This window comes from Typopeltis vanoorti, chromosome 4, assembly GCF_054136105.1.
Source record: "Typopeltis vanoorti isolate ZY-2024b chromosome 4, IOZ_Tvanoo_1.0, whole genome shotgun sequence".
NCBI lineage: Eukaryota > Metazoa > Arthropoda > Arachnida > Uropygi > Thelyphonidae > Typopeltis > Typopeltis vanoorti.
The window spans coordinates 105695162-105710975 of record NC_143552.1 but is presented as its reverse complement, the minus strand read 5'-3'; the positions used below and the strand labels follow the sequence as shown (position 1 = coordinate 105710975).

Below are 15814 nucleotides of genomic sequence, written 5' to 3'. Positions count from 1 at the left end.
TTCCCTACTATTGCATTACAAGATCTTACTTTTGATATCATCCAAATGTTCAATCAAGAAAAATTAGTCTAATGATCGACATGAGAATGCATCTACTTACGTAGAGCCACTATGACTTACGCAGAGTCACGATGACTCATGAGGTCGTTTCCTGCAAAAAGAAAAAGAAAGGAGAAAGAAAAATAAAAGGAAAAAGGAAAAAATGAGTCATTTTTTCGTTTCTCCCCCTCCCCTTTCGAAGTTGATGAAAACGCTAAGATGAAACATGAAAAACATATAAACTAAAGTAACACGGACACTAAAAACAATATCAGAAATGAGAATGATATGCATGAAGATAATAAATAAATAAATTTGTTAAACGATGATTTTTTTTATTCACTTAGTTCTTGTACATTTAATAATGAGACTGCACACACCTGTATGCTAAATTATTCCTTCTATCGATGGTCTGATTACCGTTCCCATTCCTCTGAGGTAAATATTTGAATAAGAGGAGTAATTCTAACTAGAGTGCAGGATTCCTCTCCCATTTCACTCAAAATTCTTACTTACTATCAAAACCTGAGTTCTCCAGTAAGTGTGCCAAAGAATTCCAACATAAAATTTTGGCATATCACAAGTGTTAAGAGCGAACGTTCCCCTTTGCACTTATGCTATACTGAAACATCTCAACAGCTATCGAAAAATAAAATAATAATAATAATAAATAAATAAAAATCGGAAAATCCAAATATGGTTTGATAGGCTATATGCATAAAACTTGTCCTCGCCACGTCCACTGAGCACTTTCGTCTTTCTCTTTCCATTCTCTCAGATCTAAATGCTACCTTCAGAATATTATCAAGGAAAGAGCATCTCCTTCTCTAACTCCATCATACATGACCAAGACATCTCATTATAGTACGAATAGCTTACTGTGTGTCGTCTGTTCTTTTGTCAGCAAGACATCAGCAGAATTCTTAATAGTATGGATGGCAAAAAGTCTTCCAGTCCTCTAGTATCTTAAACTTTACTCATTGCTCTTCTCCCATAATTAACGGCTACCCTAATCGTGTTTGCAGTATTTCATACGGGTTTATCATTTACCCTACAGCACGAAAGCAAGTCTACATTCAGTCCATTCCAAAAAATAAAAAAGTGATGAAAATCATCCATCAATCTATCATTCTCACTTCAGTTCTTTGAAATCATGAGGATCACCAATAACCAACTGTTTCCTGGAAGATCACCAGCTAATCATCGACAGTCAATATGGATTCGCACTTTAAATCCATGTCAGATCTCCTAGCCTACATTACTCACACGAAGTGTACGTTTTAAATGCAAGTAGCTACCGGGTACATTCGTGCATAGTTCAACTCAGATAAGAGCAACTTCTTATCCTTCGCTTGCATTTCGCCTGTATCTGTTCTTTGAAGGAGTCTCTAATTACCACCGCCGGTTGTTCAAGAAACACACCAAAAAGTTCTTTTCTCTTTAACAGCTTTTGTGTCCACCCACCCACCCACGCATGCACACAGTATTACATAAAATCTATAGATTTTATATGATATTGATATATAAAAAATAATAATAATAATAATGTGAATGTCTTATTATGGTACATGGAGGGGAAAACTTTGTTACGAACATGTTGAAGAACAAAGGCAAACCAGGACATCGTTGAAGATATTTTATCGGATATTGATAAAAGGCGTGAAATGGACACAGTTCTCACAAATAGTTTAATTGCCGCCAAATCGTTATCTACTCTCGTGTGCTGCTGTATTTGAGTCATCGTAAATATTCTTTCCAGCTTCCTGTTTGCAATGTATGTGTACGTGCACCCATATGAGATTCGTCAGACCATTTTGGAGTCATTAGCTTATACGATATAAATAATCTTTAGTAAAGATATTTTCGAAAAATCTCATCCCATCTTCTTTTATGAATTAGCCCAAAATGGCATTACCCAAAACGCCAAATTGTCAGTGCGAATACTCGTCGGTCTGTTTGTCTGCTGATCAGAAGGAAAAAACAATCCAACCAACTCCGTCCGTAACCGCTAACTCACCTTCTTCCGAGTTGGGTATGTGATTCCCGGGATTCGAACCACAAGTCTTATTCATTACAAGTGAAAAATAAGCGAATAAAATCTCTGGTATCTTCTTGACCTTCTGTATTTAAACAGAGCAATTTTCGTTATTCAATCACAAGATAGAAGAATTGTCCATTCCATTCAATGATGTATTTATTTATCTACTTTTTTTGTTCCTTTAAGCAAAAAAAATTGCTTTAGGATAAAATATTTAAAGACAGGAATGTTCTAAGCACTTAAACTGTAATACTTAGTGCTCACATCCTATGATTTTGTCATTACTTTTGATTTTATTTTTTCCCCAAGCCAAAGAGTTCGTTTCAAAAACCAGTTTTATTTCCAACATAATGAAACGCTCGAAGCCATTGTAGCTGCTGCTGCTTCAGTGTGAGTGATAGATAAATTGTCAAGTGCCAGTCACACAGGCGATTTTAATGAAGCAATTGCTGTATTAATTATATGATAGGATAATAAACATTAGGGAATTTTGATTGCAAAATTAATTCCTCACAAAATGAGCGGTTGTCCTTTAATAATATGATGTATTATTTAAAAAAATCAAGTCAAATAGGGAATACGCTTTGTAAAGAGGTAATTCTTCATAAAATTAAGTAATTTTTTTTTCTCTCTTTATTTATTGATGGTGATAATATAATACGTTGGGTGTTCATTCGGAACTTCACTCAGCTGACAGCAAACTATTCCCTTAGGGTGCACTAGAGTCTCTACTAGGCGAGAATTAACACGTAATGCAATGAAAAATTTCCTAGTTGAATCCTGATTTTTAATTATTGATTTATTTAATAGGAAATTTTGTTAATTTTTGTATACTTTCAATGTTCAAACTTTAATCTAGAAATTTTTGCTTAGCAAAAATTGATAATCGTGAAAGTGCAAAGGTTATACGATTACAATTATGCCTTTGTTTTGTTTCAATGTCGTTTATTAAAATAGACTTAAATAATATAGTAGTATCATTAAGCTAATAATACACTGCTAATACCAATAAATAAAACTAATTAAGCTATTATTTCTCCCCCATTATACTCAAGTAACAAAAAAAAAAAAAAAAAAAAAAAATTACTACTTCTGCACTCACGTCATGATTATGCTGTCGGTTAAAACCCTTTGAGAAGTAAAGCAATAAGCCTATGCTTTTATCCCAAAAAAACAGTATCGTCACAGATATGCGTCAACCTATAGGAAAGCCTTAATTTTAAGTCAGCTCTTGAGTTTTTGCAAGGAGCTGATGTAATTTCAATTATTTTTCATGCATTTTTATGTGGCATAGAAGTTGAGATATATATATATATTTTACCTCACCCCTAAAAGGATACGAAAGAATTGGATTAAAACTGCTGAGACTGTCATGTAATATTCTGCCAAAAAATATGCCACTGATTATCGTCCATAGAAGAACAAGACAGAGAAAGACTTGTCTGACGATTAGTAACTAACTGCCAATCGGATTAGCTAAAGTAATTCGAATTTAAAACAAAGTAATAGTAGCAATATTTTTTTTCTTTTTAAGTGCGTTTTACAAATACATAAGCACTTCATTAGATTCTTTTCCTTTTTTTCAGCTGTCTGTTCGACGAATCTAATCAAAATATCACATATTAGAATTCTTTCTAAAATTTCTGATGCCATCTTAACCTTGGTGTTTAGAAAGTCATTTTTAAGGGTAACATTTTTCAAATTACTCATAGGGTGATTCAATGATATAAAGTAATATGTCGGCTCTAACTCGATGAAATTTAATGAAATGTAAAACTGTGTTAAACTTTGTCAAGTTGTTTTCAATTTGGTTTCGATAACGCGAAATAAAATTAGAACGTAACAGTACATAAACTAAAAACAGCTCAACTTCAATTATTATTTTCATACTTTTTTTTGTTATTTTTCATGTTTTATTTTTAAACAAGACTGTTTGGATCTTGTAAAGATTTGTAACTGTTCATCTGGATGATTTTTTCTTTTTTTTTCATTCAAGTGATAAGTGAGATATTCTACCATGTACACAGTTACAGACCTATTTTAGAGAAGAGATCCAAGTTGCATGGGTTTGTGTTCGAGACGACTCAGTGGGTGATTGCTCAAATATTTCCCATTTTCACTGGTGCAGAAGTCTCTTGGTAGGTTCTGTCGTCTTACAGTTCCGTAGCGTAGTACAATCAGTGAAGTATTTAACTAATGTCTCCGTTTCGGGACATCTGCTATATGATCAATTTAGGTTGCAGATGGCGCCGAAGGAATATTGGTGACTTGAACAAGAAAACAAATATATCAATTTTCTAAGATTTCATTAAGATTGAGATCGATTTCATTGATTCGCTGAATTTGCTGTATATTCATTGATTTGAAAGTGATTTATCTCAACTAGTACTTGGTGGTGTCGATGCTGTCGACTTGGTGGTGTCGATGCTGTCCATAGACGTCTAAGAGTCAATCATCTACTAGTTCATCTCTGACGACAAATTGAATTAAACCCGAAACATTCATCAGCTAAAATAAAATATTTTGGTACACCATAATGAGAGCTGGAATACTCTTCCCAAAAGGATGGTGTCTTTAATGTATATCTTTTAATTCTTCTGAGATGATCAATCCCTTCTAGCCAGTGCATAAAACATTTATAATAAAACAATGGATAAACTAAATACGTTTCACCTGTTGATGTACATTAAACTTTTGTAATGTGAATTTCACCCACGAAAGGTACTGTGAGTAAGCTAAGGAGTGAGATAATCCAGAAATCCTACTTTAGACACCGAACATGCAACTTTTCCAAACTATCTCTGGCCTCAGTAAGCAGGGACTACGTGTTAAATAAACCACTTATTAATGTTTATCAAGAATGTGGTTGCGACTGCCTCGATAAAACCAGAGACTCATACGAGCTTAGCGTATTGTGGAATTTGTAGTATATGTGGGCATTAATAGGAAACGTCATATTTTGAAATGTTTTCGCTCACACACACACACACTGTTATTTCTTACGTAAGAGGATAGCAGTTAATGGATATTGAAGAAGCTTGACTTCCTTTTATGGTATTTCAATCTCTATCCGAAGTTAATAGTCCATGAAAAACCTTTGTTTTTATTACCCATTCATTTAAAGTGGGATAAGGCCAACCACTATTTCCTCGTAAAACAGTGAAGGGAACACTTCTTGGAACTTCCCTCAAGACTTGGTTACCCCACTCCATGTTGCGTCGATTTTTCGTTTGACTTCTCTCATTCCATCGTGTATTGCACGAATAAAAGAAGAAAAACACTTCGACATTAGATTTCGTGACGTTTTGAAATTTCACTAAATACGATGTGAATAATGTGGTAGCCTATGCTAAATACTTCATCAGGTTAATACATTATCATGTACGTGCATCATGTTCATCTATTCCCTGATAAACTATCACAAGGGATGTTTGTTTCTTTCCGGTTTGTTTCATCTTCGATATTATCTTTTATCCTTTGGCACTATGGGATAATTGCTCTAACGGGTCGGTCCAAATGGTTACTTCCTTTATCGATGTAATGACAAGGTTTGATAGACAACAACAATACTTGCAAGACAACATACGATAATTCCCGGTGGACTCCCGAATAACCTTTGACCTTGTGCAATTTTCTTTTTACTTCCATAAATTTGATTAATACGAATTTATCCATCTCCACGAAAATGCCGCTACTGTAAAAGGCTTGTTACTATCACAACACCGTTTGACAACAAGACACAGAGCATGTTACCAAGAGATGGGCCACGTGTAGAGATCTGACATCCTATGCCCACGTGGAGTGACAGAACGCAGGCTCTAGTTCCGCAACTCGCGTCACGTGACCGCACAAGGAAAACAACTTCGAGAAAACACCGGAGCACCTATGACCGTAGGCGGCACAACTCTGGCCCGCTACCATTGGCCAGAACTTTTTTCGAACGTAGAACAACATTCGCTGCCCCGGTGGTGACCCCTCCGACAGGAATAGCCAGCTGACGATACTCACACATACACACTTGACCAGCGCTCATTGTAGTGGGAACCGAAGTCGCTACGGGCCGTAGGAGTGTGTGCGGCACGTTTACCCTTCGCCTTGACTCGCGGAGAGATTGAGTGACAGAAAAAGAGAGAGAGTTTCCCCTTATTATTAATCCTCCTTTGAAAAACGCACCGACCCTCTTCCCGCGTGCTGCAAGTGATTTTTTTTTCTCCCTCTCAAGTGTGCTATCAACAATGCCTTACGGCCGTAGAGGTCCGTGTGTCCCCAAGTGTCGTGAGTGGTGACAACTCCGTCGATTTTCAGCGGTACATGATGTGGAATCGAGGCCAAGTCATAATATTTATCTTTCCCCTTCTACTGGCGTCCATTTTCTCTGGCGTCTTCAGCATACGTTGGATGTAAGTTATTAATGCTTTTATTATATTGTGATTGCGTGTTTAATATAATAAGACATGCATTAAGATAATTAATAGTGTTTTGAATATCAGGTCACTGTATATTTTCATCGTTACTGACCAGAACATTGTTGACATAATTACTGATACCAATAAACGATAAGATTCTTTGTGTAGCGTGAATTATAATTTATTTATTAAAAAGTCGCGTGTTTCAATGTTTTACATGAGAGGTCGCTGCAGATTTCAATATAATGTTACGTTTAAAAAAAGCGGAAGCAAACGAATCTTTTTCTGTTGTTCTGTCAATTTGTTATACGTTATTGCGTAATTTTTATAAGTTGATTTTTAAGTAAAGTTTTATGGAAACTATTAAATCGTGACGTTTTTTGTCGAAATTATTTTCGTCCATTTTAATCCAAAAATGGTTGCTGTATTGATTGTATAACTCGCTCATATCACTATTCCGCTTTTGCATAAATATGCAAGCAGAAAAATGAAAGTCAATATGTGCATTAGCTATACTTTTAAAGTTACAGTTCTCGATCGATAAATATATCTCAGCTATGTAATGTTGTTGTCAACAAACCGAAACAGGATAACGCGAAAAATGTACGAAATGTTCTTAAGAAGTTGTGAGGTAATTGCCTAAAGTCCCTGTTATCTTTACTAATGCTAATTCATCTTTCCTGAATGAATGTTACAAAGTCTGTAATTCAGCAAGCATCTAAGTCAATTTTTCTGATTCTTAATCATAGAGCTCTATGTAAATATCCCAATTTTACTTTCAAATGCAGTTCAATTTTTGATCGTCTGCTACTATTAAGGCGAACAGACGCTAATCTTTTCTACTGAAAAGTTTTACGTATTACTTTTTAAATCGGGGGAAAATATGGGAATATACTTGGATAATGTAATCGGTGGGAATATACTTTAAGAATAAGGTAAACTCGTAATCTAATCGGCTGATCAGTGCAATTAAATATTATCAATTAATTTACTTCGCTTATGGAATCATCCTGAAATGATGCAATTGAAGTGCGTTTTGGGAATCTTTAAAATATTACATGTTGTGCTTATGGAGAGTGCTCAATACGACATATTGGCACGAGTTATAAGTTAGAACTTTTTTTAGAAAAAAATGATTTTTCAGATTAGAAAAGTGATAACATCACACATAAAAAATCTTAAAATTCGTTAAAAAACATAAAATTTTCTGTTGAATAAGAATAGAATCAGATTGTCGATTTTCTTATGATCTTGCTTAAAAAAAAAAAAAGAAAGAAAGAAAAAATAAAATGTGATATGTTTCAAACTTTGGTGAAGATGGGTCTGAATTTGGAGTGGCTCTCTCAAGGAGGTTCTTGTTGATAAAAAATCTAACTATAAAAATGTAGTATAAAAATCAAACTAAAAAAAAAAAATATATATATATATATATATATATATATATATATATATATATATATATATATATATATATATATATATATATATATATATATCAACAGGTACATTGAAAAGTTAAGAACAAAGTTCTAGCAGAAACGTTTTTTTTTTATTTTGATGAAGTGGCATAAAAACCAAATAGAAATGTCATCATACTCAGTGTTTTTAAATATCAAGGCATCATGGTTATTGCTATGATAATAGTCAAGTATTTATATTTTTTATGTTTTATATATTTTGACTACACCCTAATACATTGATCTATTGAGCTCAGAAACAAAAGATTTCTTTTGGCTCTTGCCGTTCTAGATATTTAACAATAAATACCGAACTAAGCTAATTAAATAATAATTACGCTTCCTATTACAAATACAAAAGCACAGCTGTAATATCATTTACATACAACAGTATTAGCTATTTTATTCCTAACTATAAAACAAAAAAGTATGTGAAATTTTTATTTTTATGAATTTCAGTTATTCGTGAATCCTTTCCTTCTCTTTGCAAAGAAGAAAGTATTAGATTTTTTTTCGAAAAATCATTTAAAACTTGAATTTCGCCATAGTCATTTATTTATACTATTTGCACCTTAAAGAATTAAAAAGACAGTTATCATGGTAACGCGGAGACCAGTGTCACTGAAGGCGGACCATTTTTAACTCTTTAGGGAATGGATGCCTGCAGTAATTCTTATATGCATTTCCATGGCGACATTTTTCACGTAAGATGGTGGAAAATATATCCAAGTAGTTTTCCACATGTTATCTTAGCACTATGTTTGAGTAATTAGTACAATTAGTAAACAGCAGTTTGCTTTCATGAGCATCCTAGATTTGCATATACAATATTAAATCATAATGAGTCATTGGATAATTGCAAATAATAAACCAACATTTTATAGTTTTTTTTTAAATTTTTTAGCAGTTTCATTGAATGCAATTTGAATCCATGTTGATTCTTTGAATACGGGAAATCAAACAGAAAAACCTATAGAATAATAACAACTCCCAAAACTCTTGCTTTCCTTTGTTAACGAATAAAAGATGTAGTGATACATATTTAAGTCCAGCATTTAGATATAGACGGTAGAAATGATTAAAACCAATTGCGGTTTCCAGTAAGCAAATAATCAGAAGTTTTTGTGTGTTATAGTTGTGGGATTAAGACAGCGCCTTGCTGATTAAAGTACCAAAAGTTCATGCGTGTGTGTGTGTGTGTAGGAAACGTAATTTAAAGCGGGTCGCTGCCGTGACGAAAGAACCCATAGTGGGATGAAGTAATTTACTTTCCAAGCGAGCCGGCGCCTGTTCGTCATTAAGAAGCACATTTTCTTTACGGGACACCATTCCGTACCAACCCCTCGGAGTCCTTTGAAGACCAGCGGTCACTTGTTGCAACAGAAACTTCTCTAAAGGTTCAAGGCGGAGGATGAAGGCTAGGGGATGGGGGGGGGGCGGAGAGGGATAGAACCCTCTGGTTTCGAAAATATGTTGTCAGAATACCTTCGTATAATTTCAGAACTTCAATTTTTTTTGTTGTTGTTTTGGCTATTCGTTAAATGATTTTTCCCACCTAAAATCTCCATAGTGTGAATAATTCTAAGAATCTCAGGAAATCTAGGCTCATCTCATTTACTCTACTTTGTAAACAGGTCCGTGCGTCGGAGAGATTGCAGATTTTGCTTTTCGGCCATTATTAGCTATTGCACGACAGCTAAATGGGGCCCCGATTCTACTATTTGAAGGCCATCGGTTATCTCTCTCTCTCTCTCTCTCTCTCTCTCTCTCTCTCGCTCTCGCTCTCTCTTATTTCTAAGCTAAGTCTTGTACTCTCTGCAAGTGTACAATAATGATAATACTTTCGTTAAAGGTAGCAAATAACATCCCCTATTTCACCAAAATCCTTTCAGTAATATTTTATGAGTCAATGTTACAATAAAACTATTTCCCAATAATACCAATCAGAACGCATGATTTCAGCTTGCAGCACGTGGTCTCCTGCATGTTTCCATTGAAATCGTTGCGATTTTCCTACAACTTTATAAATTCATTTGGTTAGTTTAACACAGTGGAGATGATGCCTGATTTAAAAATTAGGTTTTTTATATGTTTGTCTGAACCATAGTGACCATTTTCAAAGAACAATTTTTTAAGCGCTCATTTGAATGCCTTGTGTATTAAACGATGGATGTCGTTTTGAGATAATGGAATGCATTATATAAAATAAGTACCAGATTTTGATTTCCTCCTCAAAATTGAAAGTGATCCCTTTAAAGTTTTACCACTGTTTTAAACTACAACACATGCTAATTGATTAATTTTTAAAATATTGAAACACTTTATTGCAATGACATAGTGATAAAGCTGTAAATTGCTTCTGCTTATCATCCTCACTGAGACTGGAAGAATTTCGTAAAGTTATTTTATGAAATACAGTTCAGAAAAAATAGTTTAATTGTACACCTGCTTCTGTTCCAACTTTGCCATGCGTTGCTTCGCTATATTTTCAATTACTTTTCGTTAAAGATTTCACTGGTAAAGCACAGTTTTTCCGGTTGTACAAGGTCTCATCATTCGGATATAGAAATCTTGAATCTCGTATTCTGAAAGAGCGAGCGGTATTTTTCAGACTTTTAGGTTAGCTTAAATTTTCTACGAATTTTGGATGCTTTCTTATTATTGTTTTGTTTTCTTCTGAATTATGTCTTACATTTTCTTTCGTATGAATAATCATATCTTAAAGATGTGTAGAAAGGCTTATGTGTTCGTCGTACATGTTGTTTAATGCAGTACTTTTGTTTTCTTTCAGTTGATCCTATTTTTTTTATAGATAGAGGGCGCCTAATTAGGACTTTAGTCTTTGTGTTGCTGCTACAATTTTGTTAAACTAGTCCCTTTGTTGCACCATGTTGTTATAGTCTCGCATACTATGACAAACTATGTTTTTGTGCTCTGAAGATGCTGGTTATAACACCAGCGAAATAGCAGCAATAAGTCAATAAATAATTATTTACTTATAATTCTGTGTTCTGATATATACCGTCAAAATTAAACAACATCTTAAAAATGTATTTTGTATTTATTATTATTATTATTCCTGATACCTCCAAGGAGTCCGAAGACTCATCGCGGGAGGACATCTTCAACTGTCTCTACACCTTACCTCTACTACGAATCAACGCCATCTACCGCCCACCTCCAACACCACCACAACTAGTAATTTTTGTCTGTAAATTGCGTGTGTTCTGAAGGGCCGATTTGTATGTATGCGGGATGAAAAACCCGAGTTTCCGGGAGAAAAAACCCTGCTACCTCCGTATGAGATCGGCTAACTCACCATCGATTGAAATCGACCAGATAAAGATTCCTCCCGTCGCGACGAGAATCGAACTTAGGCCTATTCCAATCGAAGGGCGCAATGTACCGTCGTTCTTCCAATTGCGCTACGGAGGCGCTTAATTTGTAACGTGTAACGAGCATCTCGCTTAAGTGAATAAATTAATGAATATTCAGAAGATAAATTCAGCGAAATACCTTAGGGTGTATACAGAATCGTCCTATGCTTCTAAAAATTAAAAAAATTATTGTTATTATTATCCCGAAGCAGAAAATTTAAGCAGTAAAATATTAATATGCATACATAGTATGCATATTAATATTTTATATTAATATGTAAAGAAGTAGGATACACTATATACAATGTTTCGCTGTTAGCCAAGACGATGTAGGAGATAATAATTCAAAAGGAAGTAAAAGTATATTAAAAGAAATAAAAATAATAGTGGTATTGAGTGCATCATGATTATCTGACAGGTATCAAAGAGTAATGTATGGAGGAACAGAATCTAAGAGAATGAAGGTCACTAGTGGGATCCCACAGGATTTTGTCCGTGGACCTCCTCTGTTTAACTTCTATATAACTTCTTGTGATAAGGGCCATTTCTGATACAATCCTTATATACAATCTTATACAATCCTTGCAGGCTTACTTGAGCAGACTAATTCTATAGGAAAATATTAATGAGTGCCATTTTAATGTTGCAAGGTCATTTTGTGCTAAGCATATTATGATCTGAGTAATATATTAATGGGAATTTGCTACAAGCGGTTCATGAAACTAAAGAATTATAGGTAATTGTGAGCAAACGTTGTACTGAGTTCGCCAACCGCTCAGTATAATGGTGGGCAAACCATATACTAAGTAATCACTACTACAGTGAAAAAATAATCATTACTGCTTAAATATTAATACTCCAGATATTAGCAGCCACTAGTGCGTTATCATTATTTTTACTGAAAGTAAAGAATCTTTGATAGAAGAAAGAATAGCAAATATATATATGAATGCAATATATGAAAGTTATAACTGGAAGCTGACAAGGAACGGATAAAAATTGTTTATTTTTTACAGAAAGAAATGTATGAACATGTTACTTATTTCTATGGAAGTGAAATTTTTGACATGGAGGATTATAAAATAAACTTTGAATATAAGATATGAGTTTGCCTGACATAAATGTTATAAAAACACGAAGTATTAAGAATGAATTTAAAGGAGAGAGAGAAAGATAGGCTGAGATACTTATTTTATTTATACAATGCGTCGTGTGATTTCTTATTGTTTGTGGCTCCAGGTTTTGTTTTGGGAGAAGTTGTTGCTATACTGAGCAAAAGGGAAGCCGAATAATTTGTAATTATATTTTTAATATTTGTTTAGTTAATATTATTGGTCTTCAGTTGTTCATTAATAACAATTATAATTTCAACTTTTAATTTATTTGCAATTAAAAAAAAACTCATATTTTTTCTGTTTTTTTTTAATTTATTGCTTTATGACAATCCTACAAGACTAGATAATCCGAAAATCCAGCTCTAGAGACTGAACAACGGCCATAGAAATATTATGCCCCATCTGTGGGAATACGATCCAAGCACCCATTATCTTATACGGTGGCACTTTGTATCTCTAGATAATAGAATATCTCTTGGAAGATGAGGGTTGTTTGGCAAGGAATAAACTCTTTCCTTCAAACAAAACTCATATTTACGCGTTTTCTCTATCTTTGAATGTTAATTGTTGAATAAATGTGTATGATTTGCATGACTTGCAAGTTATACTTTGACCCATTCCACTGATTTTAATGCTACTTAAGGTTCGGTAGGTTTTTAATTACTTATGCTATTTACATACCCTTTACAAACCAATTAGCGTGTTTTGCATTATACTTCATTTTTTTTTTGTAATTATTTGTAAACTTATATCTTTGCGATTGTTAGCCTACATGCATAATTTGATGCATGAATTATAATTTCTTAGAAAGTGACACAGGAAACTTAGTAACCGGTACAATTCTCATGCCTCAGGTGCAAATGCAATGAAATAAGCACGTCGACTTAACGCTATTGAAACAATAATAAATTTTGTAAGATAAAATCCGCTATCATTCGTTTTTTTTTTTTTTAACATAATAGCTAGATAACGAGGTCACAGATACAACGTACCAATTGGCCTTTTAATAATACACAAGTTTTATGTTCCTATTGTAATGGTATGGTTTTTTAAACTATTGCTTTGCTTTGTATCGTTTATTAATGTTGTACTCCGTGTTTCTTTTTTTAGTTTACTGATAAGATCGACAAAATCTTCGCGTGCACTTAGAGATTCACGAAAACTTTTATCTTGGCTATAGAAGACAGCACGTTTTAACTCGAAACTATACGAGAATATGCAAGAAAAAAAAAAAAGCACGTGTTTGAGCTCCTGACTTCCATGTTTAAGCTTTTGTATGATTTAAAAAAAAAAAAAAAATTGTCATGAAATCGCAGTAAGACAGCGCCACCAGCCGGTTCTAAGTTTTCTGGCAATGTCACAAAAACTCGGCCTTTTTAATTTTTACCTTTGAGTGTTTTTTTTTCTTTTTTTAATTTACTGTCAAGGGAGAAGATAGTACATCTGGAGTCGTCACAGTGTCCATTTTATCATCTAGAATAGCCTGCTTCGGTAGCCTAGTTGGTAAAAATACCACTCCTTGTTTAACGCAGAGACCTACCGGTTTAGATCCGCGCAAGGCATGGGTGTCTTTAAAAGCCTCTCTTCACAGGTAGGCTTTGTGAGAGAGCCATATCAGGTTTTAAGAATCGATAGTTATATCACCCGAGTCAATCGTGTTTAGACTGTCTACGTTATGATTCAGCGGGGAGCATCAATATTCAATAGACAATTTATTCTCTTTGCAGCTCATGAGAAAGAAACAGATATATGTTTCTCACTTTTTTTTGTATCATAATGTACGAGTAAATGTTGTTGATTTTTGGTGTTTTGCATAAAGCGATTTTCTCACACTTTTCTGAGACTGAGGAAAGATCAATTTACGGTAATTTAGTATATATATTTATGTGAATTCCATCTACGAATGGCTGGTAAGCTCATCATGCTGGGTTGCCTAAGGGTTAGATAATCTGAAAACCCTGCTCTAGAAACCAACTATGAATCTTTTCCAAGCCATTTCATAGAGTAGTGATCTCACAGCAATAAAATTCATCTACTATCCAAAGGCATTCCTTAATCTTCATTCCTGCAGTGGAATTCGAACCCGCAACCTATTGGTTGGAGAGTGGATACAGTATCCTCTCTGCTAACTAGGCTAGCGTTGAAATTCATGCACTAACTAAAATATAATAGGATAGGACTCGAACGAAGTATATTCAAATGTAGCGGGATAAGTTATAACTTAAAGAGATTCTCCCCCCCCCCTCGGTTTTGGTCCTTTAAAACTCGTTTTCTCTTCTACAAAGATGATAGCTTTAAATGTTTTAAACATCTTCGAGAGAATTGGATCTCCTAGAAAGAAACTTCAGAAATCTTAGATGTGAAGAAGCGCTTTCTCTCGAATACAACAGTTTTTGATTGCACGCTAATTTTTCAGTTGTTCTGAGGAAGGAAAACTAACTTCATGGGGTATAATCCTGTACATTTCACGTTGCCCTTTCATGAATTGTTTCGCGTGCGTGCGTGTGTTAGAATTTAGCGAATTAAAAAGCTATATTTCTTGATCTGCATCTGTCCCAACTTTTCATGGTATTTTACTACTTAAAATTATTACTGTCTTTATTGGTACTGATATGTAGGATTTCGTGTTTATTTTCTGCGGTAAAGGATGCACATTGACATTCTTTTGATTCAACCCACGAGACCGTAGTTAACAGTAGAGAAAGTTCAGGAAGAAAGTTTCTCCAACTTAATAATACAAAAGGAAGACTTCCTCCCCCCCCCCTATGGTGCTGAGCTTTGGATCCCAGAATTATATTTGTGTCCGACTGTTGACGCTTTTCGTTATGGCAGGAAGTCATGGGATATTAAATCCTGTTACATAATTAGTAAGTTAATTAACCGTTTACTAATAATACTAAATCACATGATGACTCAAGAAACTCATTTGTGTTTTTTAAGTAAAATATTAATTATCAAAAATAGCAAACAATTGTGGCTGTTATCAGATTTTTGAACGTTATTAGTGATGTGCAGTAGAAGAAGAGAAAGCAGTGAGTGCAAAAGAAAAAGAAGATTTCTTTGAAAAAATATAATAAACAATATACCAAATAGTTGCTAGCCGAACTCTTTTGGAGATTTCCAGAACTTCTAGTGTTGCAACCATAACTCACATTCCGTCCAAGTTTACTTTGATAGTTGAAGAGTAGAAGAACATTTCATAACAACTTTTCCTTAATGTAGTTTTTAAGCGTGGGTGGTATCGCCTGCAATCACAGGAGCGCAAAGGATATTTAGGAAACACTGAGAAGGAGAATCTGAGAAAATGGCATTGCGTATAATTATATCATACATGAGCCACTACAAGAGAACTTTGTAAAGGAAGGGGTGATATTTTTATAGC

General features: G+C 34.2%; 1 protein-coding gene across 1 annotated transcript in view; it reads left to right on the top strand.

The window, feature by feature from the left end:
- The first annotated feature begins 6099 nt into the window (after positions 1-6099).
- The window catches only part of LOC150107573 (protein Wnt-4-like), a 150678-nt gene continuing 140963 nt past the window's right edge, over positions 6100-15814 (top strand). Inside the window, exon 1 of the mRNA XM_090391393.1 lies at positions 6100-6477. Within this exon, the coding sequence (XP_090247519.1) occupies positions 6389-6477 (89 nt within the window). The 5' untranslated portion in view covers positions 6100-6388. The remainder of the gene's footprint in view (positions 6478-15814) is intronic.